At 40.2% G+C, this 26,837-nt stretch overlaps 1 protein-coding gene across 1 annotated transcript in view; it reads left to right on the top strand.

Annotated features, from left to right (window-relative positions):
* Nucleotides 1-26,837, top strand: part of spega (striated muscle enriched protein kinase a) — a 450,531-nt gene that overhangs the window by 207,809 nt on the left and 215,885 nt on the right. The window contains exon 6 of the mRNA XM_051931209.1: nt 3,434-3,616. Coding sequence (XP_051787169.1) covers nt 3,434-3,616 — 183 coding nt within the window. The remainder of the gene's footprint in view (nt 1-3,433; nt 3,617-26,837) is intronic.

Genomic DNA, 26,837 nt, shown 5'->3' with positions numbered 1-26,837 from the left:
CGCGCAAACATGCTTCTGCCTTAGGCATTTCCAACATGTCTTTGAGGAGGATTTTGCCTGAGGACCTTAATTTCCATCCAAATAAAATGATGGTAGTGCAGGATCTCACTGAGAGAGACTGGGAGAGCAGTAGAGAGTTGTGCGTGAACATTCTGCAAACCGTTCATTGAGATGCCATCGTCATGTGCAACGACAAGGCACATTTCCATTTGAATGGTTGCATAAATAAGCAAAACTTTTTTACTATTGGGCTGAAACCAACCCTCGTGAACTTCATCAGAAACCCCTGCACAGTGAGCGTGTTACAGTTAAGTGCGCTGTTACAGAATTTGGCATTGAAGGCCCTTATGTTTTTAAGGACGGGGGAGCAATGGTCACCGTCACTTCAGAATGTTACATTGAAATACTAGAGAACTTTTTGTGTCCCCAACTAGAAGAAGTGGATGTGGTGATGCCTGGTTTCAACAGGATGGAGCAACAGCTCATACGGCGCAGAGATCCATGCAAGTATTGCAGAAGATGTTTCTGGGGAAGCTGATTTCCCTGCATGGCAATGTCAGGTGGCCTTCACATTCGCCTGATCTCACTCTGTGTGATTTCTTGCTGTGGGGCTATTTCAAATCGAAGGAATACACACACTGACATCAAAACCTTGAAGCCCTCAAGGATGCTATTTGCCACAAAATCACCGGTATTCCCCTTGAAATGGCCGAACGAGTTATGCAAGCATTCAGAAATCGTCTCGAAGTGTGTATCGCTAATGATGGCCTCCATCTTGAAGGCATCATTTTTAAAACACAGTGAAAAAAATCTATTTTGTATACCCTTTCTTGTGTCGTAATGAAATTTATTTTATCTTGTAGTGTTTTTGTAGAATAAACATTTGAAATGTGGTACTCAAAGTGCCAGCGAATGCAGCCTTGAAAAGAAGAACATGCACATATAAATAAGACTTTATGACCAACATCCTCCAAACCCCACCTCATCAACCCTCTCCCCAACATTCACTTACCCTCCCCTTTGTATATTCTATATATTGTCTTCGATTCCAGTAAGTCTAATCATGTTCCTCTGATGATGATTCCTGGTAGGAGTTGAAAGCTTAGCAATAAAAAACTATTTTAACGTGATTTATTTTCTCCCTTTGTGGATTTCCAGATACAAATATGTAAACAGTATTACAGACCTTCACTTCCATTCATATATATTGTCAAGCGGCTCCTTTTATCTTAGATCCGGGAGTACTTCTGGTGTTAGGGCATATCCATTGGTAGCTTTTCTGGGTCAAATGGAAGTTGCACCAAGTAGGGATCATGTATCCCTGCAATATTCCTGGCATCACCACAGAACCGGACAAGGCTGACCTATTGGACTCCAGTTCCCAGCTTGCCTTGTGGGTGTCCATACAGATAGTGTCACCTAGGGAAGCTGCCACCTGGCATGTTGGGGGGGTATGTGACCCTGCTAGGTGATATCTCCCATCCTTTCATCCTACTGGCCTCCTGGCCAGTTACGGGTCTAAGGTCATCCCTCCCAGTAAGTCAATGTGCCCACCTGCATATTGTCATGCTTTATCAGTCTTGTGGCAAGGGCAGGGAACATCTTGCCCTTCTTGTGCCCACTCACTGCCATGGTATTCTTTGCATATTGTGTTTAATTTCTGTGCTGGTGGTGCCATGGTTAGCACTGTTGCCTCACATCTTTCAGAGGCTAGGTTTGAATCCTGGCCTGATCACTGTCGTTGTGGAATTTACATGCTCACTCTGTTTATCTTCATGTTTTTTTTAGGTATTCTGTTTTCCTCTCACATCCCAAACAAGTGTGTGATAAATTAAATGGTTACACTAAACTGAACAATTGTGTGTGTGAGTGCACACTGTGTAAGAATAATGTTCTATGCAAAGTTGGCATAGCTGCTCCATGGCTATAAATTGGACTAAACAAATTAGAAGATGGGTGACTCAATGGACTTTTGTGGCTTTATAGTCTATTACAGAGAAACCATTTTTCATATCTATTGTACATGACTTAGTCTCTGTGTGTCAGGTGTAAACTAGTGACAGTATGCTGTAAATGCATGGTATATGCTGTGTAGCAACTGCATTCATGCTTAGATGGCAAAAAGTTGCACACTCTGGCTGAGCTGGAGCGAAGTTTGAACTCAGCCATGTCAAACCATACTTATCCATTCGTTCCTTACCCGCCCTCTAGTCAAGCATCCCAGTTGGCGGTAAAAACAAATAAGCTGGTCAAAGATGAAAGGTTCAATATGTGAAAAAATGAATGTATTGGAAAATGATGAAATATAATGGGTGGCATGGTGGCGCAGTGGGTAGCGCTGCTGCCTCGCAGTTGGGAGACCTAGGGACCTGGGTTCGCTTCCCGGGTCCTCCCTGCGTGGAGTTTGCATGTTCTCCCCGTGTCTGCGTGGGTTTCCTCCGGGCGCTCCGGTTTCCTCCCACAGTCCAAAGACATGCAGGTTAGGTGTATTGGCGATTCTAAATTGGCCCTAGTGTATGCTTGGTGTGTGTGTGTGTTTGTGTGTGTCCTGCGGTGGGTTGGCACCCTGCCCGGGATTGGTTCCTACCTTGTGCCCTGTGTTGGCTGGGATTGGCTCCAGCAGACCCCCGTGACCCTGTGTTCAGATTCAGCGGGTTGGAAAATGGATGGATGGATGAAATATAATACACATATATATATCCCCATATTCCCTGAACCTGAGGCAGATGGAAATATATACAGTGATAGCAGAAAAAGAAAAAACCTGACACGGCCTGAAATCCCTTGTCCTAATTTGTCTTAACCAGAAAACATATATACTTCACAAAATGACAAACAAACATTCATGTACACAAAAAATCCAGTGAAATCACAGAACCTTTGGAGATTGAGAAAAGGGTGAAAGCCAACCAAGTCCCAAATGATGAAATGACAGAAAACCACAATACAAAGAGTGCTATTTCAAAGTATGAACCCAATCAGTCTCACCTAACTCCAAAAAGCAGTCCCATAGCCCTGGGATGTGGTTCATGAAAAGTCCCAAGTCCCTTACTGCCATGTGTATCAGGATAATCAGGATAAACAGTGATGATCTGTATATGCCTTCGATGCAATAATAGCATTGCGTGATAAGATGGATCACGGTTGTTCGATGCTTCCTTTTCCTCTACTTTTTTGAAATGCGTGGCCCTAACTTATACTGTATACAACCTTGAAGTAACAGGAACTCCCATCTCCTCAAGGGTGAAGTGCAATGCTTGGTGACGTGCTTGTAGATGCAGAGATGAAACTCATTTTCAGGTGTATATATTTTATACAGGGAAAAGGTCAAACAAACACACACTTATATATTCTAAACAAAAATGATGGACATTTTATGTAGCCCTGCTCCAGCTTTGCATTTGTATTAATATTAATCATTCTTCATTTTCAGTACGTTGGAGGCGAGATGATGTTCCATTACAAAGCAGTCCCACTCATCTAATAAAACTTGAAGGTGAAAGGCATAGCCTGTTAATAAAGTGGGCCAAACCATGTGATGCTGGGATATACTGTGTTACTGCAGTGAATGAAGTTGGGAAGGCGTCATGCAGTGCCGCTCTGGCCGTTAAATCAGGTAAGTGGAAATGCAGTCAGCCAAGCATAATGTAATATGAAGGTACATCATGTAGCCAGGGGTTTACAGAAAGTTTTGCCAATTCCCATTAACTGATCTGCAAAGTGTAGTATCTTTTTTTAAGGAGAAGAAAGTAAAATCTTGAAAAACAATAAGTATCTTCGCTGCATTATCTTTCACTTAAAATAACAAATTCATTGAAATGTAGCAAACTTTACTCCTGCATATTCATTAAAACCTTGATTCTCTAGTGCAGATTTTTACATGAGGTAAGGCTTTTTACTGGCTTGATTAGTGTTCAGATTTCAAAGACTTTTTTTTCAGAATAGATCAAATATGTGTTTTGAAGAATTCATCAGATTACATCTTGCCTGAAGAAGGGGCCTGAGTTACCTCAAAAGCTTGCATATTGTAATCGTTTTAGTTAGCCAATAAAAGGTGTCATTTTGCTTGGCTTTTCTCTACATTCATAATGGCTAACACGGTACAACACCCTAGTACTGAAGAATTCATCATAGGCCTAAATTCTGTCAGTTTGAAGCATATAGTCATCTCTTTTTTCTTATAGTTTGTTGGAAGTTGCCAAGACTGTATTATAGTTTTTGGAATGAAGTGGAGCACCCTATGTGCCACCCAAACCATGAAAAAAGGGTGTCCTAATCTAAATATATGTAAATTATAACATCAACACATAAGGGTAATTATTAAAGGGAGAGCATCATGTATTAAATGAACCTCAAGCATGTCATCAACTTGATTTGTCTAAAGTCCAGATCATTGTGACATAAGTACCAAAATGCTTTCCCATTTGTCTCACACTCTTTCACCTTCAGCCTTCATACTGTGCTTCCTCTATCACCCTGCCAGATTAGCATTTGCTCTAACTCACCTGACTCAGCCTATTGGATCACAGTCTGAGCGGGGTCTTTAAAAACTGTTTGGATGTTCCTTCCTTGGAAATCCCTGGAGTCAGTTTCAGAGTTAGGGATACCTTGTGAAAGTCCTGGTGCCATCCTAAAAGAGTACCCTCTGACTGGACATGATTAAGGTCACTGCCACAGCAAATGATAGATAACATTAGCAGCTATTTTCCAAGTGAAATACTTAAATGAAAAGTTTAAGCTACAGTGCATCCGGAAAGTATTCACAGCGCATCACTTTTTCCACATTTTGTTATGTTACAGCGTTATTCCAAAATGGATTAAATTCATTTTTTTCCTCAGAATTCTACACACAACATCCCATAATGACAACATGAAAAAAGAGGTTTTTGCAAATTTATTAAAAATAAAAAAAAATGAGAAATCTCATGTACATAAGTAATCATAGCCTTTGCTCAATACTTTGTCGATGCACCTTTGGCAGCAATTGCAGCCTCAAGTCTTTTTGAATATGATGCCACAAGCTTGGCACACCTATCCTTGGCCAGTTTCGCCCATTCCTCTTTGCAGCACCTCTCAAGCTCCATCAGGTTGGATGGGAAGTGTCGGTGCACAGCCATTTTAAGATCTCTCCAGAGATGTTCAATCGGATTCAAGTCTGGGCTCTGGCTGGGGCACTCAAGGACATTCACAGAGTTGTCCTGAAGCCACTCCTTTGATATCTTGGCTGTGTGCTTAGGGTCGTTGTCCTGCTGAAAGATGAACCGTCGCCCCAGTCTGAGGTCAAGAGTGCTCTGGAGCAGGTTTTCATCCAGGATGTCTCTGTACATTGCTGCAGTCATCTTTCTCTTTATCCTGACTAGTCTCCCAGTTCCTGCCGCTGAAAAACATCCCCACAGCATGATGCTGCCACCACCATGCTTCACTGTAGGGATGGAGCCAGGTTTCCTCCAAACGTGACGCCTGGCATTCACACCAAAGAGTTCAATCTTTGTCTCATCAGACCAGAGAATTTTCTTTCTCATGGTTTGAGAGTCCTTCAGGTGCCTTTTGGCAAACTCCAGGCGGGCTGCCATGTGCCTTTTACTAAGGAGTGGCTTCCGTCTGGCCACTCTACCATACAGGCCTGATTGGTGGATTGCTGCAGAGATGGTTGTCCTTCTGGAAGGTTCTCCTCTCTCCACAGAGGATCTCTGGAGCTCTGACAGAGTGACCATCGGGTTCCTGGTCACCTCCCTGACTAAGGCCCTTCTCCCCTGATCACTCAGTTTAGATGGCCGGCCAGCTCTAGGAAGAGTCCTGGTGGTTTCGAACTTCGTCCACTTACGGATAATGGAAGCCACTGTGCTCATTGGGACCTTCAAAGCAGCAGAAATTTTTCTGTAACCTTCCCCAGATTTGTGCCTTGAGACAATCCTGTCTCGGAGGTCTACAGATGATTCCTGTCTACTGTGGGACCTTATATAGACAGGTGTGTGCCTTTCCAAATCATGTCCAATCAACTGAATTTACCACAGGTGGACTCCAATTAAGCTGCAGAAACATCTCAAGGATGATCAGGGGAAACAGGATGCACCTGAGCTCAATTTTGAGCTTCATGGCAAAGGCTGTGAATACTTATGTACATGTGCTTTCTCAATTTTTTTATTTTTAATAAATTTGCAAAAATCTTAAGTAAACTTTTTTCACATTGTCATTATGGGGTGTTGTGTGTAGAATTCTGAGGAAAAAAATGAATTTAATCCATTTTGTAATAAGGCTGTAACATAACAAAATGTGGAAAAAGTGATGCGCTGTGAATACTTTCCGGATGCACTGTAACTCCTGCTTTTGAATTTTCTTTGTGAACTGTTAGCCCTGCAAATCTAAGTCAGTGATTGAACAAGATCACTGTGCGTTTTAAGCTATAGATAGATAGTGTGGAATAGACGACCCGGACACAGACAGGCAGACATGTTACAAGCCATCACCACACGTTTATTTACACAACTACTATATACAAGTCAATAAGTGCACCTTGCTCCAATTCCCCACAGTCCCAAAGTCCAGGCTTCCTTCAGCCTCCTCTCTTCTCTTCCACACACTATACAACGGGCCTCTCTTCGCCCACCTCCTTCTCCGACCTTGTCTGCCTCCTCACCCGACTCCAGCCTTGATTGTCGGGAGGCGGACCTTTAAATAGGCAGCTGATTGCTGACCACACCCAGCCACCTGTGACAATAGATAGATAGATAGATAGATAGATAGATAGATAGATAGATAGATAGATAGATAGATAGATAGATAGATAGATAGATAGATAGATAGATAGATAGATAGATAGATAGATAGATAGATAGATAGAACTTTATTTGTCCCCAGGGGGAATTTTGGCAATAAATGAAAGACCAAAAATGATCAGTTGAGTGAGCTGATCGGCCACCCCCACCCAATAGTCAGGTATTAATAAAAAGAGTTGCAGAATTTGAATTTTGATTATGTTTTTTGCAAGATATTTTTGTGTTGTTTTTATTTTTTTACTACTTCCTTGAACATTTGGGAAATACTTAAGATGAATGCTGTAATTAAAATGAGTGAATGTTCTTAAAAGATCACATTGTTCCACATAATAACTCCCAAAGGAAAACACAAGTGGCACTTTATTTTTAACAATGGACATTATTTGCCTTTGTTTTTGACAGACTGAATACAAAGACAATGTGCAGAAGCAAAACTTGCTGTGAGTTGTTTTCTGAAATATTGGCTTTACCTACAGCATGCACCAACGTAATAGACAAGTTGGAAACTTGAATGGCCTAATTTGGCATAAAAGCAAATATTACAGTAATACAGCTGCAGCTGAGCATATAAAACTAAAAAATTCTAACATGGTAGAAAAGCAAGCAACATTTTCTGAAAAAGAATAACAAATCAATAACTTCTCAGTATACAGTCTGTTAATGTAGGTGACAGTGATGAGACATGAAGCAGTATTGATGAATACTGAATACAAGCTAGCTCTCAGGATTGTTGAAAAATTAATGTAAAAAAGAATTCAAATACTCCTGATGATTTTGACTGGAACTAGTTTTGACACGTTAACATAAGTTATCCACAGTTCCATCATCTTCAACACTGTGTCCATGTTTCCTTCTCTTTTCTCTGTCCTGTGCCACTTCCTCCTGGTTTCACCATATTGTATCTTTCCACCTCTTTTTTGGCCTTCCTACTCTTCTCTTTCCTACTGGAATCCATCATACTGCTCTTCTTGTTGTCCTCAAGTCATCCATGTGCCATACATGTTCTATCCATCTTCTCGATGCTCCTCTTTCACTCAGCTCCATCTGACCAGTCTATTCTTTCAAATCCTCATTACTATTTGTTCTTGGCCATCTTATTCACATAATCTGTCCAAAGCATCTTCAGTCAAACATATTCAGGTTTTTCATAACTGCTTGGCTAAATATCCAGTATTCAGCTACATACAAGGCTGCCGGAAGTACTATTGCATTATAAATGCTTAATTTTGTCCACAGTTTGATGTCTCTGCACCTCCAAAGTTCTCTTTTTAACTTAAGAAATGCTGCTACTGCCAAACCTAAACTCTTTGTCACATCCATCTCACAACTTCCTTTTGCCTCGATCTCACTTCCCAAATATGTGAATATCTCTAACTCTTTCCAACTCTTGACCTTTATATTCCAATCTGCTCATTTCTTCTTGTTCACCAACCTTCATTCATTTCATTTTAGCTATTGTGGACACCAGGGGGCAATCCAGCTCCCCAAACACCCAACACAAATAGGTATGGAGAATAGTCTTTATTCATGGGAAACTCTTTGAAAAAAGCGTTTCTCACCACGACAGCCACAAGTATATAAGCACTATATAGAACAATAAAGCAAATCTTTGTCTTCTTTCTCTGTCTCTCACTGGTCACTGCCTCCTTCACACAAGCTTTGTACACCTTCGACTTGACTCTGGCTTGTCCTTGTGAGACAGGCAGCCCCTTTTATCTCCCACCTGGGAGTACTTCTGGTCTTCGACACACATGGTCCAAAAGCACTTGTGAGTGAGACAGAAACCCCATGTAGTAGGACTACCCAGTCCCTGCAGTAACCCCTGGCAGCACCTGTGGAACCCAAAGGATCTGAGTTGAAGAGCTCCATGTCCCATGCTGCCCTCTGGGAATCTGAGGTGCTGCTGCAACCCAGGAGAACTGCCATCTAGTACTCCTGGGGAGGATAATGCACTGTGCAAGCTCTCTTACCTGGTCCTTCCATTTCATAGGCGTCCTGACTGGGTAGGCTGCCTGCCATTCCTTACACTATGCTTATAATAAATACCAGCTTCTTTGATTCTGATCCAAATACTTTTAACAGCTCTACTAATACTGTTATACTCACTACAAGAAGTGCTATATCGGCCGCACATTCAAAATCTTTCAACAGTGTTCCACCTGTAGTGTACACCTCTAAACCTCCCTCAGTACATAGTCCAACACAAAGTTTTGATTACCACCTTAACAATAATCTCATATCACCCCCAGTCACTCTCTTCATACCGAATTGTGGGCCTGTTTAAAATCTACAAAGCACACAATTTGCACAAAAGTTGAAAAGATAGCACAATGTTTCGAGTACAAGCCCAAGGAGGTTATGCTCAGGCTTTATAATGCACTGGTGAGGCCTGATCTGGAGCACTGGGTGCAGTTTTGGTCTCTGGGCTACAAAAAGGACATAGCAGTGCCAGAAAAGGTCCAGTTTGGAGTGACTAGGCTGACTGCAGGGCTAAAGGGGATGAATTATGAGGGAAGATTAAAAGGTTAGGCAAAAGAAGATTAAGAGGAGATATGATTGAAGTGTTTAACATTATGAAGGGAATTAGTACAGAGGATCAAGACTGTTATTTTAAAATGAGTTCATCAATTACACGGGGACACAGTTGGAAACTTGTTAAGGGTAAATTTCACACAAACATTAGGAAGTTTTTCTTTATGCAGAGAACCTTTGTGAGAACCTACCTGGCCACAGACAGACAGACACCGAATGTCCCAAATACACGCTTTATTTTCTTTAAATGTGACAAACAGCACCACAATGCCAAAACTGGCCAACTCAAGCCCCGATTGGAGTGCGGTGGCCTCCTTTATACAGCACCCGGGTGTGGCGGAAGTGCTGCATTCTGATTCAGCTCCTCTTTTGACAGCACTTCCTGTTGTGGTGGAAGTGCTGTCGACCACCATTCTGGAGCTGTCCAGGCACCCCCTGGCGGTAGCCACGTCTTCCCACAGGGTTGAGCGTCCCGGCTCCTTGGCCCCCATGCAACCCAGGAAGGCTGCCCTCTCACGTTCCGGGGAAAATACTGTCCCTCTCCCGGTCCTTCCCGTCTCCCGGCGTCCCAGTGGGGCAATGTCCCTGGACATCTGTCACACCATGTAGACATGGAAAGGGTTGCCAAGTAGTGTGGCAGATAGTAGGGACTTTTAAAACTACAGTTGATGTTGTTTCTAGATGAATAAAGTGGATTGACGAACTCTGCTTTGTTTTAATGGTCTAAAAAGATGAAGAAGGTGTTTAAAACAAATGAATAAAGGTGTAGATCAGTGAAATACTGAAGCAGTGATAAAATTGCCCACATCACTTAATTAGATGTTACTTGAAACATTTTGGAAGATTTTGTATCTGGTCTGCAGGTCCTTGTTAGCTGCTTTTTTTACTTTATTCAGTTTCCATCTTGAGCCCCACCAGATAAAGTAACGTTAATATCCAGTAGGATGTCTAGCAAGATGTCTCATGTAAGGGAAGTGGAAATTGTAATTCTGCATGCAAATTATAGCAGAATTACTTGATACAAAGAAGTTATTTTAAGCTACTGTTCAGTACAGAGTCTTCTGTGTGAAGTGTCTATATCTCCATTTTCATGTTCTAGTTTTCTTCCAAACCAGAAAGAAATGCATTTATAGGCAAATTCCTCACCTATGCATTATCACTTTCACACTACTACCTCAAACCTGTGAGACAATAAAAGCTGAACTACGCATTATAATACAATTTTCACATACACTATAGGTCTCTTGGCAGTATTCCAGGAATTTAAGAGGATGTTAACACGGTTAAATTGATGGTTGGAGAAACCCTGCAGCTCTGTTATCTTGAAAAGCAAACACAAGTGTGGTTTTCTTAATATATTTGGATGTAAAATTGTGGTGGCTTTGTTCATTGATGGCATTCATTAATTGATGGGTAACAATTCAGAGTTCCTGTGAACACATTAATATATAAATCACAAATTTATGCTGGTTATGTAAAACAAGTAAAAGATAGGGTAACTGTCGTAAGTGGAACCAGACAAGAGTAGGTTGGCTAAAAACTATGAAAGGAAGAACAATGGGGAACCACCAATTAGCATTTTAGAAATTCATCAAATCATTAGAAGGCACTGTGGACTCCTGTGTAGCACACTTGGGTTCCTCAAGTATACTGGGGTAAACAATCTGTCTAAGGCTCACCAGGAATTTTGAAGGTGTGTGGTTCCAGGACTGTGGAAGGAATTCTCAGGGGACACATGGAAGTAATTGACGGATGAGTCTTATAACCCCCTTCTAGCCATGTGCCTCATGAGGCTGGAGCTGGGAGGCGAGCATTTGACAAGTGCTAAACTGACAGAAGGAATTCGAGGCCAGGGTGTGCAGGACGAGTGAGCTAGTGGAAGGTAAACTTGGACCATACATGTTACCCAGAGACTCTAGACAGGAAGACCCTATGGGGCATGCAGTTGTTTGCTTTCTTTACCCCTTTTTTTTTTTTTTTTTTTTTGTGTTCTCTCTGTTGACTATAATCTTTTGTGGATCTACTTTGGATTTGAGATGGCTAGTGGGAATCCCTTACAGTGCACAGTTCAAGGAGAAAGCATACTGATAACGTTACAAATAAGACCATGGAGGTGGGGGGAGAGGAGCAGCCTAGAAGTAAGAAAGTCATAGGCAATCGTGAGGTCTGAAAACAGTCTAGATTTGAAAGGTCTGAAGAGTAGAGTATAAAATTTGTCAAACGCAAAACACAATTTCAAAATTGAAGAAAAATTTCTAACACTAATTTGGGATTTCTTTTCCCTTATCTATCACTATGAAAAGACAACAAAGAACGTGGCTGTGAGTCACAACAGGACAGTAACCATTTAAAAAAAAAAAACATACAAACTGACATAGCAAAGATGACAATCAAAAAGTTTTACTATGACCAAAATGAATAACAAACAAAAAAGCTACAAAGATGAATGCACAAAATTTGTACAGAGGGCTCTTCCTTCCGCTTGGTTTCAAACCTGAGTTCAAAAGAACAATGACCACTGCTCCATTATCAAGTATGCTGATGACACCATGCTCATAGGACGCATATCTGGGGAGGATGAAAGCCACTATCTAAATCAAGTGGACTGTATGGTAAACTGGTGCAATAAAAACTCTCTCACTCTGAATGTAAAAAAGACCAAAGAAATTATATTTGATTTTAAGAGACAGAAATCTGTATGTTCACCTATTGTAGATCTGGGGGAGGAGGTAGAAATAGTGACTGAATATAAATACTTAGGAACTAACCTAGATAATAACCTTAACTGGAATACTAATACAAAACAAATATTCTCTAAATGCAACCAGCGCTTATTTCTCCTCCATAAACTCAAACTATTTAAAGTAGACAAGGACCTCATGTTGCCCTTTTATCGCAGTCTGATCCAGTCTGTGATCACTTTCAGTTTCATTGCCTGGTTTAATAGTCTGACAAACCAAAACTCAAAAAAGTTCTAGCACATTACGAAGTATGCAGCTAAAAATATTGGGGTTGATGTAGTTGATTTGACTAGTGTGTGCCAGAGGGCAATGTTAAAGAAACTGATGACAGACATCCATTTCATGTAGAACTAAACTTCAGTAAATCAGGAAGAATAGTCGCTTTGAAAACCCACACAAATTGCTCCAGAAATTCCTTTCTTGCTTGTGCCATACGACTTTTCAATAAGAAATACCGGAGGTAATGATTAAGTTTTTAATATATAGCCTATAACCCTTTTTTTCATGTAAATATGCATTATCTAACTGCCTTACCTTAACCTGTCTTGTTCTATTTGTTTGTTTTACTTCATTCTGTCTGTTATTAGATGCAACTGAGAAGGCAAATTTCATGTTTTCTTGTGTAAACATGACTAAATAAAGAATCCTTGAACTGTTCAAACTTTGATGAGAAAAGACACTTTATTGCAGGCTGAAGTAGAATTATACATGTTTTAAAATTAAGAATGCTTCAAGGTTTTTGCTATTGCTGGAATACTTTGATTTGTGGAGAGAACAATCTTGCCAGATGTTTGTGTTACATCAGCTGATCAAAAGGTCTTTCATGTTTTCATGACCTTACAAAGACTACTGTTTAATTTGTTATATTACAGTTCTATGTACGGTAATTTGTGCTGACACAAAGCTTTATAAATCTATGTAAGAAAACCAGAAAATCCTTACTGCCTGTAGGGCAAATTGCTCAATAAATGCTTGGTTCATGCAGATTCATTAATGAATATGCATGCAAAGCTACAGTGAAGCAAGTGCAGGCACTTAAACTGGTTTTACATTGTGCTTCTATATAAAATCATCTTTACAACCAATATTAATAGTTATTTTACCTGACCAGATTTTGTACGTAGTCAGTAAGGACAGATTCATTTATTAATGTGGCTTCACTTCAATGCTCCTGCCCATTCCCATTACATACCGTTCACTTCCATATCTTATGTTACACCAACCTGTAGACAATGGCCGGCATGCAGACAAAAATGCTAAATTTCACACATCATTTCAGCAGATCAGAACATGACAGGACTGACTGGCTGAAATAGAACAGAGTCAGAACCCCCTGCTGTGTTTTATTACAGCTTTTCTATCTGTTGTGTTTAAAAAAACATCCATCCATCCATCCATCCATCCATCCATCCATCCATCCATCCATCCATCCATCCATCCATCCATCCACATGCCAATCTTCTTAACTTATACGTTGCAGGATTCAGAATACATGGAGCTGGTCTGTGAAATCCAGTAATGAATATTGGAGAGGATGCCAGTTATTTGAAATGCATATTGTATATAATCTCTATTGCAAAGGGGTACGCAGCTGACAAGAATCCCAAAAGAAAGTTTCCAGGACAGAACTTTCACTACATTGGCAGCAAGAGTTTGTGCGGATGCTAATGTGGGAGCACAGAGGCCTGTAGGGAACTGTGTGTTATTTATGAATGCTCTACAAGTGCAACATACAGAGTGAGTAGTTAAAAAAAAAGTGGGAACTTAGGCTAAAAGTTCTCAAGAGCTGAAAGGAATCCCATAATTCAAGAAGGGAATGTATGGTACTATGATATCCTTGCACACCTGGCCCTTTAAGGACAACTGATAGCTAATGGGTGAAGATACATTAAAAACTAACAGTCAGCTTCAGCCATTAGTCTCTTTATCAAAAGTAGGGAAGCCAATGACCCTAACAGTGATTCTGTGGCTTGATTGGAAGTGAACCCTGGGTAAGGGCTTTACCTTGTAGCCACAACCCATTTGACTTAGGAGAGTTTGTGGCAAAGGTTCAACAGATGGGTGAAAGAGAGACCACTGGCAAAGAATAGATAGATAGATAGATAGATAGATAGATAGATAGATAGATAGATAGATAGATAGATAGATAGATAGATAGATAGATAGATAGATAGATAGATAGATAGATAGATAGATAGATAGATAGATAGAGTGCATCCGGAAAATATTCACAGCGCATCACATTTTCCACATTTTGTTATGTTACAGCCTTATTCCAAAATGGATTAAATTCATTTTTTTCCTCAGAATTCTACACACAACACCCCATAATGACAATGTGAAAAAAGTTTACTTGAGGTTTTTGCAAATTTATTAAAAATAAAAAAATTGAGAAAGCATATGTACATAAGTATTCACAGCCTTTGCCATGAAGCTCAAAATTGAGCTCAGGTGCATCTTATTTCCCCTGATCATCCTTGAGATGTTTCTGCAGCTTAATTGGAGTCCACCTGTGGTAAATTCAGTTGATTGGACATGATTTGGAAAGGCACACACCTGTCTATATAAGGTCCCACAGTTGACAGTTCATGTCAGAGCACAAACCAAGCATGAAGTCAAAGGAATTGTCTGTAGACCTCCGAGACAGGATTGTCTTGAGGCACACATCTGGGGAAGGTTACAGAAAAATTTCTGCTGCTTTGAAGGTCCCAATGAGCACAGTGGCCTCCATCATCTGTAAGTGGAAGAAGTTCGAAACCACCAGGACTCTTCCTCTTCCATCTACACTGAGCGATCGGGGGAGAAGGGCCTTAGTCAGGGAGGTGACCAAGAACCCGATGGTCACTCTGTCAGAGCTCCAGAGGTCCTCTGTGGAGAGAGGAGAACCTTCCAGAAGGACAACCATCTCTGCAGCAATCCACCAATCAGGCCTGTATGGTAGAGTGGAAAGACGGAAGCCACTCCTCAGTAAAAGGCACATGGCAGCCCGTCTGGAGTTTGCCAAAAGGCACCTGAAGGACTCTCAGACCATGAGAAAGAAAATTCTCTGGTCTGATGAGACAAAGATTGAACTCTTTGGTGTGAATGCCAGGCGTCACGTTTGGAGGAAACCAGGCACCGCTCATCACCAGGCCAATACCATCCCTACAGTGAAGCATGGAAGTGGCAGCATCATGCTGTGGGGATGTTTTTCAGCGGCAGGGACTGGGAGACTAGTCAGGATAAAGAGAAAGATGACTGCAGCAATGTACAGAGACATCCTGGATGAAAACCTGCTCCAGAGCGCTCTTGACCTCAGACTGGGGCGACACTTCATCCTGTGAAGTGGCAGCATCATGCTGTGGGGATGTTTTTCAGCGGCAGGGACTGGGAGACTAGTCAGGATAAAGAGAAAGATGACTGCAGCAATGTACAGAGACATCCTGGATGAAAACCTGCTCCAGAGCGCTCTTGACCTCAGACTGGGGCGACAGTTCATCTTTCAGCAGGACAACAACCCTAAGCACACAGCCAAAATATCAAAGGAGTGGCTTCAGGACAACTATGTGAATGTCCTTGAGTGGCCCAGCCAGAGGCCAGACTTGAATCTGATTGAACATCTCTGGAGAGATCTTAAAATGGCTGTGCACCGACGCTTCCCATCCAACCTGATGGAGCTTGAGAGGTGCTGCAAAGAGGAATGGGTGAAACTGGCTAAGGATAGGTGTGCCAAGCTTGTGGCATCATATTCAAAAAGACTTGAGGCTGTAATTGCTGCCAAAGGTGCATCGACAAAGTATTGAGCAAAGGCTGTGAATACTTACAGCATGTACATGTGAGTTCTCAGTTTTTTTATTTTTAATAAATTTGCAAAAACTTCAAGTAAACTTTTTTCACATTGTCTTTATGGGGTTTTTGTGTGTAGAATTCTGTAGAAAAAAATGAATTTAATCCATTTTGGAATAAGGCTGTAACATAACAAAATGTGGAAAAAGTGATGCACTGTGAATACTTTCCGGATGCACGATAGATAGATAGATAGATAGATAGATAGATAGATAGATAGATAGATAGATAGATAGATAGATAGATAGATAGATAGATAGAACTTTATTTTTCCCCAGTGGTAATAGATAGATGTAATAGATAGAAATGATATAAAGCATTTTTTGACCATTACAGAGAAAACCAAGAAATTGCTTGGAGGTTGTGGGAGAAACCAATATCATATTCAAGAGCAAAGACAGAATTCCTTATAGATCTGACATATATCCACTGGTAAAGAAAAATAGGGGGAATACATACAATACATGAAAGACAGAGAATGTATATTGGGAGAAGGATAGAGCTGCCAGGTAAAAGTTAAAGAGGAAGGCCTAAGAGAAGGTTTATGGATGTGGTGAGAGAAGACATGCAGGTGATGGGTGTAACAGAACAAGATGCAGAGGACAGGAAGATATGGAACAAAATGATCCGCTGTGGCAACCCCTAACGGGAGTAGCAGAAAGAAGAAGAAGAATCAAGTACTAAATGAACCTCAGGCATGTCATCTACTTGATTTGTCCAAAGTCCAGATCATTGTGACTTCAGTCAGTTTCAGAGCTAGGGATACCTTGTGAAAGTCCTGGTGCCATCCTATAAGAGTACCCTCTGACTGGCCGTGATTATGGCCACTGCCACAACAAATGATAGATAAAATTAGCAGCTACTTTCCAAGCAAAATAATTAAAGTAAAAGGTTAAGTTAACCCCTGCTTTTGAATATTCTTTGTGAACTGTTTGCCCTGCAAATCTAAGTCAGTGATTGAACAAGTGCATCTTAAGTTATAGATAGATAGATAGATAGATAGATAGATAGATAGATAGATAGATAGATAGATAGATAGATAGATAGATAGATAGATAGATAGATAGATAGATAGATAGATAGATAGATAGATAGATAGATAGAGCTTTATTTGTCCCCAGGGGGAACACATACAATACATGAAAGATGGAGAATGCTCAGCTGGATGAGCTGATGTGCCACCCATCTGATAGTCAGGTATAGAAGGACAGTAGATTTGTTGTTTTGTCTTCTGTTTATTTGTACTTTGCATTTTCCATATGATCATCATTCCTTTGTTTTAATTTTGTCTAACCTTTTCCCTTCTGGGAGTAGACGACTGCTCCTAGGAAATTTTCCTATAACAATATATATGCACACGGATAAGCTTGTATGTCAAGTTTGATTATCAAATTTGTTCAATGCCCCCCCAAAATAAAACAACAATGAATGAAACATAATTTCTAAAAAACAAATTACCATTGAGAAGCTAGCATTTGTGTAATTAGAAAAAAACGAGACCCCATTGAAGCAGTTCTAAATTCATAAAAAGTCCCCCATTGCTCTTTCTTTTGATGTCTGTCTTCATGTATGATGCAATGTGTTTTTTTTTCATCTGTAAAAATTTAGTAATTTTCTTTTAAAAAGCAATTTACTTTTCTGGGCCTTTTACGAAAGTCACTGAACAGTAGTAAATCAAGACTGATTGATGCTAGCCTGCTCATTTTTTGACTGACTCAGTGGCCTTCTAAAAAGCATTTTAGTTTTCAATCAGCGCCATGCTGGGCACATTTTAGCACTGCTGTTTATTCTCCTCACCAGCATGATACAGTGAACTGCAATCTCAGTTGTGCTGGAAGACAATTGTAAAAAAAAAAATGAGGCAACCAGAGAGTAAGAAGGGAGCTTCAGCAACAACAGAACAGCTGTCACCATGGCCGGGGATATGCATATCCCTATCTAATCTAATAAACTGCCATTCACGGTTGATCTTTTTCTTTGCAATCTACTCGGTTTAAAAAAAAAAACAGTATAAAAAAATTGTTAATGCTGTATTAAGTTGTGCATCAGAGGGTGCAGTTACAGTCATGCTTTTATTTAATGCACATTACAGAAATATGAAAGTAAAAAATGTACTCACAGAAGATAAGAGTTCCAATTATATCAAAATTAGCAGGTCAATTAAAAATATGATCCTGAAGCTTTCCAGGGCCCTGCTGCATTGCCGCTAATATACTATACATTTGAACCTTATTTTACCAAGAGCCTTCATGATGGCACCGCAATGTTGCTCCCTCATAGATCCAGCCACTGCAGAGTAATGAGTCATTATCTGTGTGGAGTTTACACATGCTGTGCTTCCATGTGCTTGCATTCTTCTCCTGGCACTCCAGTTTTCATTGGCAAGATAAGATGTGCAGGTTAGCTTAACTGACAACACATTACTGCATGGGAGCGTATCCTGCAATGGCCTGTCAACTGCTAAGGGTGGGTTTCTCCCTTGAGCTCTATGGTGTTTTAGCCCCCTGTGATTTCCCAAATGAGGAAATAAATAAAAATACGAAGAGTGCACGTGCAGACAGCACTAGTTAACAAAATTAATACAAATTACAACAATTGCAAGAACCAATTTTATATCAGTTCATTCATTTTGCTGCATGTCAAAGAGACTTCCAATACAGTATTTACAAAAATATTCCAAATAAAGTTAAAAAAAGACTGTTGGGGTAGCAACTGGGTCATACAGCACTAGTACCATCTTTTCAAGTGTTCATATTGGCACTTTTTAAATTAAAGTTAGATTCCACGTTTTACATTGAAGGAAAAGAGAACAGTCATTTTGTCCTGCATATTCACTTCTATGTTCCTCTTGAATGTGAAACTCTAATTTAGTGTAAGCTGCCCTATTTTGGGGTGTTCATAAGAAATGCACTGATTTTACTTCATGAGGTTTAATTATATAATAAACAACAATAGTTGTCTCAAAGATATTGTCACACACGTGCGACGTCATCAAAGGCCCTGGAAACAGAAGTCACATTATCAAAGGCGCCGGAACCCTGTGGGATTTCCCAAGAATGGTCTGCAAGGGATTGAGAAAGACAGTTAGTGCACCCCACCGTCCCCTCGTCGGACGTGGAATTGCCATTATTCAGGCCCTTTAGTTGACTCCTAGTTGACTCGTGTGTGACAATATGAAATAGTAAAATATGTGGTTCAGTTCCAAAGTCTAAATAATCTCAATAGCTGTAGACATTTGTCATTATTCACTCACTTATAGAGATCCATGGAGGGCTAGATCTCTAGTAAAGATTCAAAAATAACATCATATTCGTGATCACGGACCTTGAAATAGTCTAAAACGATACCCCAAATGCTTATGAGTGAAATGTGTCATTCTTCACCTTCTGGGAGTCGCTCTTAGAGGGTTAGGACCACCAATAAAGAATCCAATATCAAAAGTATTATAATATTCAGGATCAGCAACCTCAAAATAGCATGAAACGACTCCCCACGTGCCTAAATTATCAATCCCCATTTTTTTCAAAGTTTTGAAAAAGGAAGTAACTTTGACCCCTGTGATGATGCGGGTTCGGCTCCACGCTCTCATCGGCTGTCCGGGAGCCCTTGAACCCTACACCGTCGATAGTTATAACCGAGATGAGCTAAGCAGTGAGGCAACATAGCAAAGGGGATGGTGGAAAAGTGCAAAAGTGCTTTTATTAAAATCAGCAAAATCAAAAGTGTTCAAATAAATAGTGCAGTCAAACCAATTAATAATCCATTAAAAGACGTTGAGGTTAAAACGTTGATGGAAGCAGTCCTTTAAAATACAATTACCCAAGCCCGGTGCTTCTTGTACACTAGCGTCTCACCTACTTCTCCCGTTTGGGCCCTGCAGCAGGCGAGACACTCTCTCTGCAGCTGACCTTCTTCCTCTCACACTGGTCTGGAGGGCTTCCGATTCTGGCTTCGGTCGCGCACTCATCCCAGGCCCGAGACTTGGAGTCCTTGACAACCAGGACGTTCACGTCAAGGACTTCTCCACCAAACCTCCCGACTCCCGCTGCCATCCTGGCCTTACGCGGCCAGTCGCCCTTCACTGGTCACTCCCACTACTCGATCACTCAGTGATCAACTCCCAGGTGTCGGCCTAACACCCAGGCTTCTGTTCAGCTGCCTGCGAGCATTCACTTGCTTGCTCACCCGCACCGGCTCTCTCTCTCTCTTCTCTCCTCTCCTCTCCTCGCTCTTCAGCAACCTCTGTCTTTCTTTCTCTTTCGTCTTTTTTCCATTCTATTTTTTTTTGTTCTCTCCTTAACCATCTCGGGCTTCTCTTTATAATGGACATGGCAGCTGTGGCAATCAACAGTTCCTGGGAACAATTACGGAGCGGACCGTCCCTCACCTGTGCACTTAGGTGAGAAACGTCCGCAGCACGAATCCACCCGGGAACCGCTTCAGCCACACTACCACGCCCCCTCGCTACGCCATGAGCATGGTGATTATTTATCTAAACCTGGCCTTTGCTGAGAGAGCTGTGGACCCACTATACCACAACCCCTCGTATTCCATTAGGAGGTCATGACGGGGCATGCACGTATTGGTTTACTTTTTATCATTTTCTAATTTCCAGTACAAAATATGGCCCAAAAATACTAGTGAATCAGGAGGTGCTGTGCAAAAAAAAAAAAAAGGATTTGAAATGAACTTAATACCCAGTCAGTAGTTAATACCCTGATTAACATTGATTATAGCCATTTCTACTATAATATAGCATATAAAGATAGTTTTTATAAAGTCTTCAATATAATAATACTATATCCACTTATTTTTGGGAATGCCAGATGGCACACCTAGAAAATTTAATTTAATTAGCGGAGAGAAGTTAATGAGAACAAAAAATATGAGGCACACCTAATACAGTTGCTTGGAAAAACCTCAAAGGGTTCATGCCGTCACCTTTATGCTAAGGAGAGATGGTGAATGCAATGTCACTGTTCAAACTGTTCAGGGGAATGTTCTTCTGGCACTCCATGGTATTTCTGAATCACACAGACACACGTTAGGAGAACTGATGACTATAAACTGGCCCAGCATGCATCAGTGTGGCTGTGTACTTTGTGTGTGGCAGTTGCCTAACATCCCATTCAGGGTTGATTCACCCTTTGCTCCTAAAGGCGTAATCTACACTTTTAACTGGGAATCCTGAATGGGTAGGCCACCCAGTACTCCATCTTGTGCCAATTAATTTATAATGAAGGAAGGGTTAAGCAGAAGCTAATAAAAAACTGTGAACTTCACCTTTTTTCAATATAAGCAGAAAATGAGTTGGACAAAGTTCTGAAACAGACAAAGTTCATGATGTAGACGTTTTGTTGGCAGTCAATTTTGAGAGTACAGACTATAGCATTGAATCATTCCCACTGTGAAGTACAATTTGTTCCCTGCAATGCTTTCCTCTAATTACATTGATTACCCGAAGCCCATTATCTAGATTATCAATTAGCCAGCATATACTACATCGGCAGTCGTTAGCATTTCTCTTATGTGAACTCCATGTTGTATTCAGTGACATTCGGAGGATTTCTCAATTATAACTATGGCAGCAGTTGTCACAAACGTATTGTATATAATGCATTTGATTAGCATATTAATATATGTTTTAGAGCTATTTGCTTTTAAGTATTGCATGGCCTTGAAATGAAATATTTTGAGAGGCAGGCTTTACAGGAATGTGTTTGATAGAGGGAGCTCTGGACAAGACACACAAGGATACGGAGAAAAGGCGCTGAAGGTTCACGTAGGGAAGGAGATATCAAATATTTTTAATTTCATCCTGTTACCTATTTTCAAAAGATAACATGGCTAGTGGGCGGCGCAGTGGTAGCGCTGCTGCCTCAAAGTAAGGAGACCCAGGTTTGCTTCCTGGGTCTTCCCTGCGTGGAGTTTGCATGTTCTCCCCATGTCTCGGTGGGTTTCCTTCAGGTGCTCTGGTGTCCTCCCACAGTCCAAAGACATGCAGGTTAGGTGCATTGGCGATTCTAAATTGGCCCTAGTGTGTGCTTGTTGTGTGGTTCCTGCCTTGCACCCTGTGTTGGCTGGGATAGGCTCCAGCAGACCCCCGTGACCCTGTGTTTGGATTCAGCGAGTTGGAGAATGGATGGATGGAACATGGCTAGTATACAATATATCATAATGCAATTGTATTTCTTCTTTCATTTCTTATTTAATCTTTAAATTGGTCTTATTTTTGTTTGAAGTGTTGTCTAATGAAACTTAAAAGTAAATATAAACAGTTTAAAGCACAGCACTGTTATTTTCTCTTAATAATATTAGAATTCATCTAATGACTACGGTTCTCTGGACACAGTGATATTGCTGCTGCCTTGCAGTAAGGAGACCAGGGTTAGCTTCCCGGGTCCCTGTGTGGAGTTTGCATGTTCTCCCTGTGTGTGGATTTCCTCTGAGTGCTCTGGTTTCCTCTCACAGTCCAAAGGCATGCATGTGAATTGGTGATCCTATATTGGCTCCAGTGTGTGGTTGAAGGGTGTGTGTGTGCGATGGACTGGCGCCCTGTCCAGAGTTCATTCTTGCCTTGCATTCTTGCCTTCCGGTCCTCGTGTTTCCTAACATTTCCAAATCTGTCCTTGAACAATGTTCAACATGCTGACCCAAGTCTTCCAAGCCCTCTCAAATCCGAATCTCTCAACAAAAAGGCAAAAAAGACACAAAGGTAAGTGAAGATCTGCCAGGGGATGATGTTAACACACGGCAGCTTGGCATTCATTATAATCTGCTGCCAAACAATAGAATGTTTTGCCATTATGTTTTGCAGTTTCCAATCCCAATTTGTGTATTTTTGTCATTGGAAAATTGCACACTAGACTGGGACACTATAATGCTTTTGCTCCTGTGCTCAAATGGAGATCAGTATCTTTGGTAATTTCAGTTGACATGTGCTGTGCACAGATATTACAGCATTTCAGCTGCTTCTTACATTTCTAAAGGTTTTAAAACATTACACCTAATATAATGTAATGTTATTGAATATTCCTGTATTCTGTTGAGTCAAATACTGCAATATTGCTTTTATGGTATTTAAAAGAATGTATAACCACAGGCTACTCAAGCAAAAGAAATAACATAATAGAATTGTTATAATACAAAGGATTTTAATTAATCTCAAACTAATTATATCTCATTTTGTTGTGTGTGGGTGTGTTCCGTATAACATTATATGAATTATTTATTGAATATGTGTTTTCTGAGCCACCTATGTTTTCTTACACATGATACTTTTAGTTGACAGCCTATTAGTTTGAGTGAATAAGGACAGCGTGTTGCATGTTTGCTATAGCACTTGCAGCATTCCTGTCCTCAAAGAATTCCCTTTTACTTTATTAAACTCCTTCTTTTGGATGTAAATGAGAATTGCAGTCAGTTAGTCATTTTCAAACCTGCTTAGTCCTGAGAGGGTTGTGTAGTTATCTGTTGGAGTCTATCCCAGCTAGCATATGCCACAATGTTAATGTTTGTGATCCGCCATCTGTTGGATTGAAAAATGCAATGCATTTTATTAGTACAAATGTTTGGGGTGCTCCATTTGTTGGAGTTACAAAGACATAGCAACTGGATGGTCACACAGTCACGCAGATGTTTATCCTTTTATTAAGGTGGATTATTACCACATGTACAGAACTATCATATCTCAAAACCCCCATCTTCCTTACCTTAAATAAAGTAAAATATATGCAGTAGGTTTATAGGTCTATAGCTTCATTATCACCACATGTACAGAGTATAATTAAAATCTTACTTGCATGCACTGATATACATGCAACACATTGCCACTGTCCGGCCCATGATTAGTGATTAGAGCTGCCATTTCTTGAAAATCCTGCTTTCCTTACCTTAAATAAATTTAGCAGATACTCAGAATTTTGTACTTAATAGCAGTAGTTTATGTTCACATTCATTTTTATAGTGGCAGTGACATCAAAGGTTACAACTCATGTCACTATAAACAGTACTAGATGAGTTATGTGGCATTGTTCGGGTGAGAAAGTGAAAAGATGGACAGGTAGAAAATAATCTCAAATTCTATGTTAATAAACTTTATTGCCTTGAAATTGTTGTATTTAGCACATAACTATTGTTCATATTGGAAATATTTTTGATTTTTGCTTCTGGTACAAAGAACTCAAAATTGAAATAAATAACTCCAACAGCTCAGCTTGGGGCCAAACCAAAAATGACAAGGCAAATACTTAATTGAAGGAAAAGTGAATTGTAATAGGTGGGAATCAAATCCAGATTTCTTGGTTGAGAGGTAAGCAGGCTAACCATCATGCCACCCATCACCATCTGCATGGTACAATTTCTCTGATGATAAATCACAGTATAGTTTTTCTCACCACTCACTCTGACCCTGAGCCCATGCATGGCCCTTCAGAAACAAGTCTTATGGTGACAAGTGCCAGTGTGCCAAATTTTAAGTCTGTGGCTTGAAAACCAAAGCTGAGTGTGAAAGAAGAAACAAACAGATTACGCTTTACAGATACAGAGATGAGGGCATCCATACAAACCAACACACAAAATGGCAGAGCACATGGAAAAATGAAAAACAAAATGGTGACATAGCAAGAATATCAATACAAATTTTAAATACAAAAATAATAATTAATTTTGTTAAAAAATAGACAAATGATACCAAAAATAATCTTAATGAATTTTGAATACCTGAAGTCCAAGACTGTGGCTTTTCAACTGGGTTTGCCAGTTTTTCTCCAACATCCCAGACATGAGTGTTGATGTTTGAAAAAGCATGCCCAGCAATAAACTGGCACCCCATGTACAGCCTGTGCCCAGTACTATAGGAACAGGCTTTATTTCTATATAGACTGACATTTAGATGTGGAAGTTAAAGAAATGTGTAGACTCTGTTATGTGAATTTAAATCAGAATGCCAAGGCAACATATTTTATTGTAGCTGTTTTTTCTTTTGTTTTTTAAATATTGGATTACAGTAATAATGGTGATAATAATATATTTTATGCTCAATGCACTTAAGATACAAATAGTTACTGCATAGAGCAATAAGCAAATAAACACAGGATATACAAAAGCATTAAACAGAATTGCAGAAAGAATAAACCAGAGTATAATACTAAACTCAATACTAAAAGAAATGCTTGAACAAGTTACAATATTTCTGATATAACACACACACATATGGATCACAGTATATTCGTGCCTACAGAGCATTGTTACCCTTTCATTTATACACTCTGACAGTTTTTAGTTTTAATTAATATGTGCAAAGTGTGTGACTCTCAAATACTTCTATTCTTTTGTGAATGTCAGAGTTAGGGACTTAAATTCGAAGGAATCTCACTTACATTGTAGCAGCAGTCTTTAAAAGAGAAGGCTGCATTGTCAGCTGTGTTCTTTTCCCTTCTTTTGTTCTGGCGATCACAGCCAAAGATAACGGATGGTTTACCTTATAAGGCCACATGTACCCAGGACACCAATATTTATTCTATCCTGGTCTGCTGTGGGATTGTAGCCTGTTTTCTCTCATAGCAGTTTCACTTGTATTTGCCTGTTGGTCTACAAATGATTTTCAGTTTTTCTTATATTTCTTCTTTTTTTCTTACAAAGGCTTTAAACAATGCTACATTTGTGGGAAGTGTATTACAGTTGTTTTTAAAATGGGAACAATATCCAGGGAATGAATGTTGTAGCTAAAACTCTCCTTTATATAAAAATCAGCATATCACTAAGAGAAATCTTTCAAAGTCAAGTCAAGTCAAGTTGGGGAGCATGCACTGGTACAGTGCGTTGCCACACCCACTACACGATGAAACAACTTGGGATCCTGGTTTGCAACCCCCCCAGGCATACACGCGGTCCAGTCCCACCCACCGGAAATGACCCTCTATCTGTCGCAGCCAGGTGTTCTGTGGTCGACCCCTTGGCCTGGTCCAGCCACTCGGATCCCCAACAATAAGGATCTTACGAGCTGGATCACCCTCGGGGAAACTGATACTCCATCACAATGCAGGTAATGTGCCTCATTCGGGACTCCACGAGCAACAAATCATTCGACACAAAGTCAAACCAAACGGTACCCAAGGATTCTCCAGATAGACACGGTACCAAAGGAGTCCAGTCTTTGTCTCAGGTCACTGTATAGCGTCCATGTCTCACAACCATATAGCAAAGATTTCAAAGGTAATTGAAAATTAATATATCATAGGAAACAAGTTATTTTATTACAGCATATGGTTTTTGTGTAACATAATAGCCTCATCTGACATTTTTGAAGTGTAAACTAGAATTATTGCATTAAAATAATGGCCAGATGGACTGGCATCTTATTCAAGGTTGTTTCTGGGTTTTATCTAATAATGGCTCCTTGTGGCTCTGAATAAAATTAAGCAGGTTAGAATATGGATGAGTGACTGGAAATTTTGGGTGTTGCCCCATAATATTCTCAAACCTAGGGAGACTGGTGCCCATCTTAGTGACACATGCAGCCACAGGAACAATATTCTAACTCCACCGGGATAGCAAATAAGCTACACCAGATCCATTAGAAAAATAACAATAATTCCAAAATTCTTATATTGTTAATTTTTTATCTTTAACTGTTGATATTGTCCATTATGTTTACCTCAGGAAAAATGAGCCGAAAACATTGAATTTTTCTCAGCAAGAAACAGTATTATTACATGTAACGGAAACATGTAAATACCAAAATGTCAACATAAATGCACTAGGAAAGTTATGTCTAGTGTCCTCTGCTGTACTGATGCAGATTTAGTACTCGTCCTTAGGGTGATATTGCCAAATGGTGCAACTAAGACAGCAGAAGCAGGTTTCTTTGCGCACGTTTCTTATTTTTTCTTTTGCTTACAAACAAGAAGATAGAATGTCAGTGCTTGATCCACACCTTGTGATATTGCAGGCTGACATTGCA

This window comes from Erpetoichthys calabaricus, chromosome 8 (assembly GCF_900747795.2).
Source record: "Erpetoichthys calabaricus chromosome 8, fErpCal1.3, whole genome shotgun sequence".
NCBI classification, from domain to species: Eukaryota; Metazoa; Chordata; class Cladistia; order Polypteriformes; family Polypteridae; genus Erpetoichthys; species Erpetoichthys calabaricus.
The sequence above is the reverse complement of the archived record's forward strand: the minus strand, read 5'-3'. Positions and strand labels throughout refer to the sequence as shown.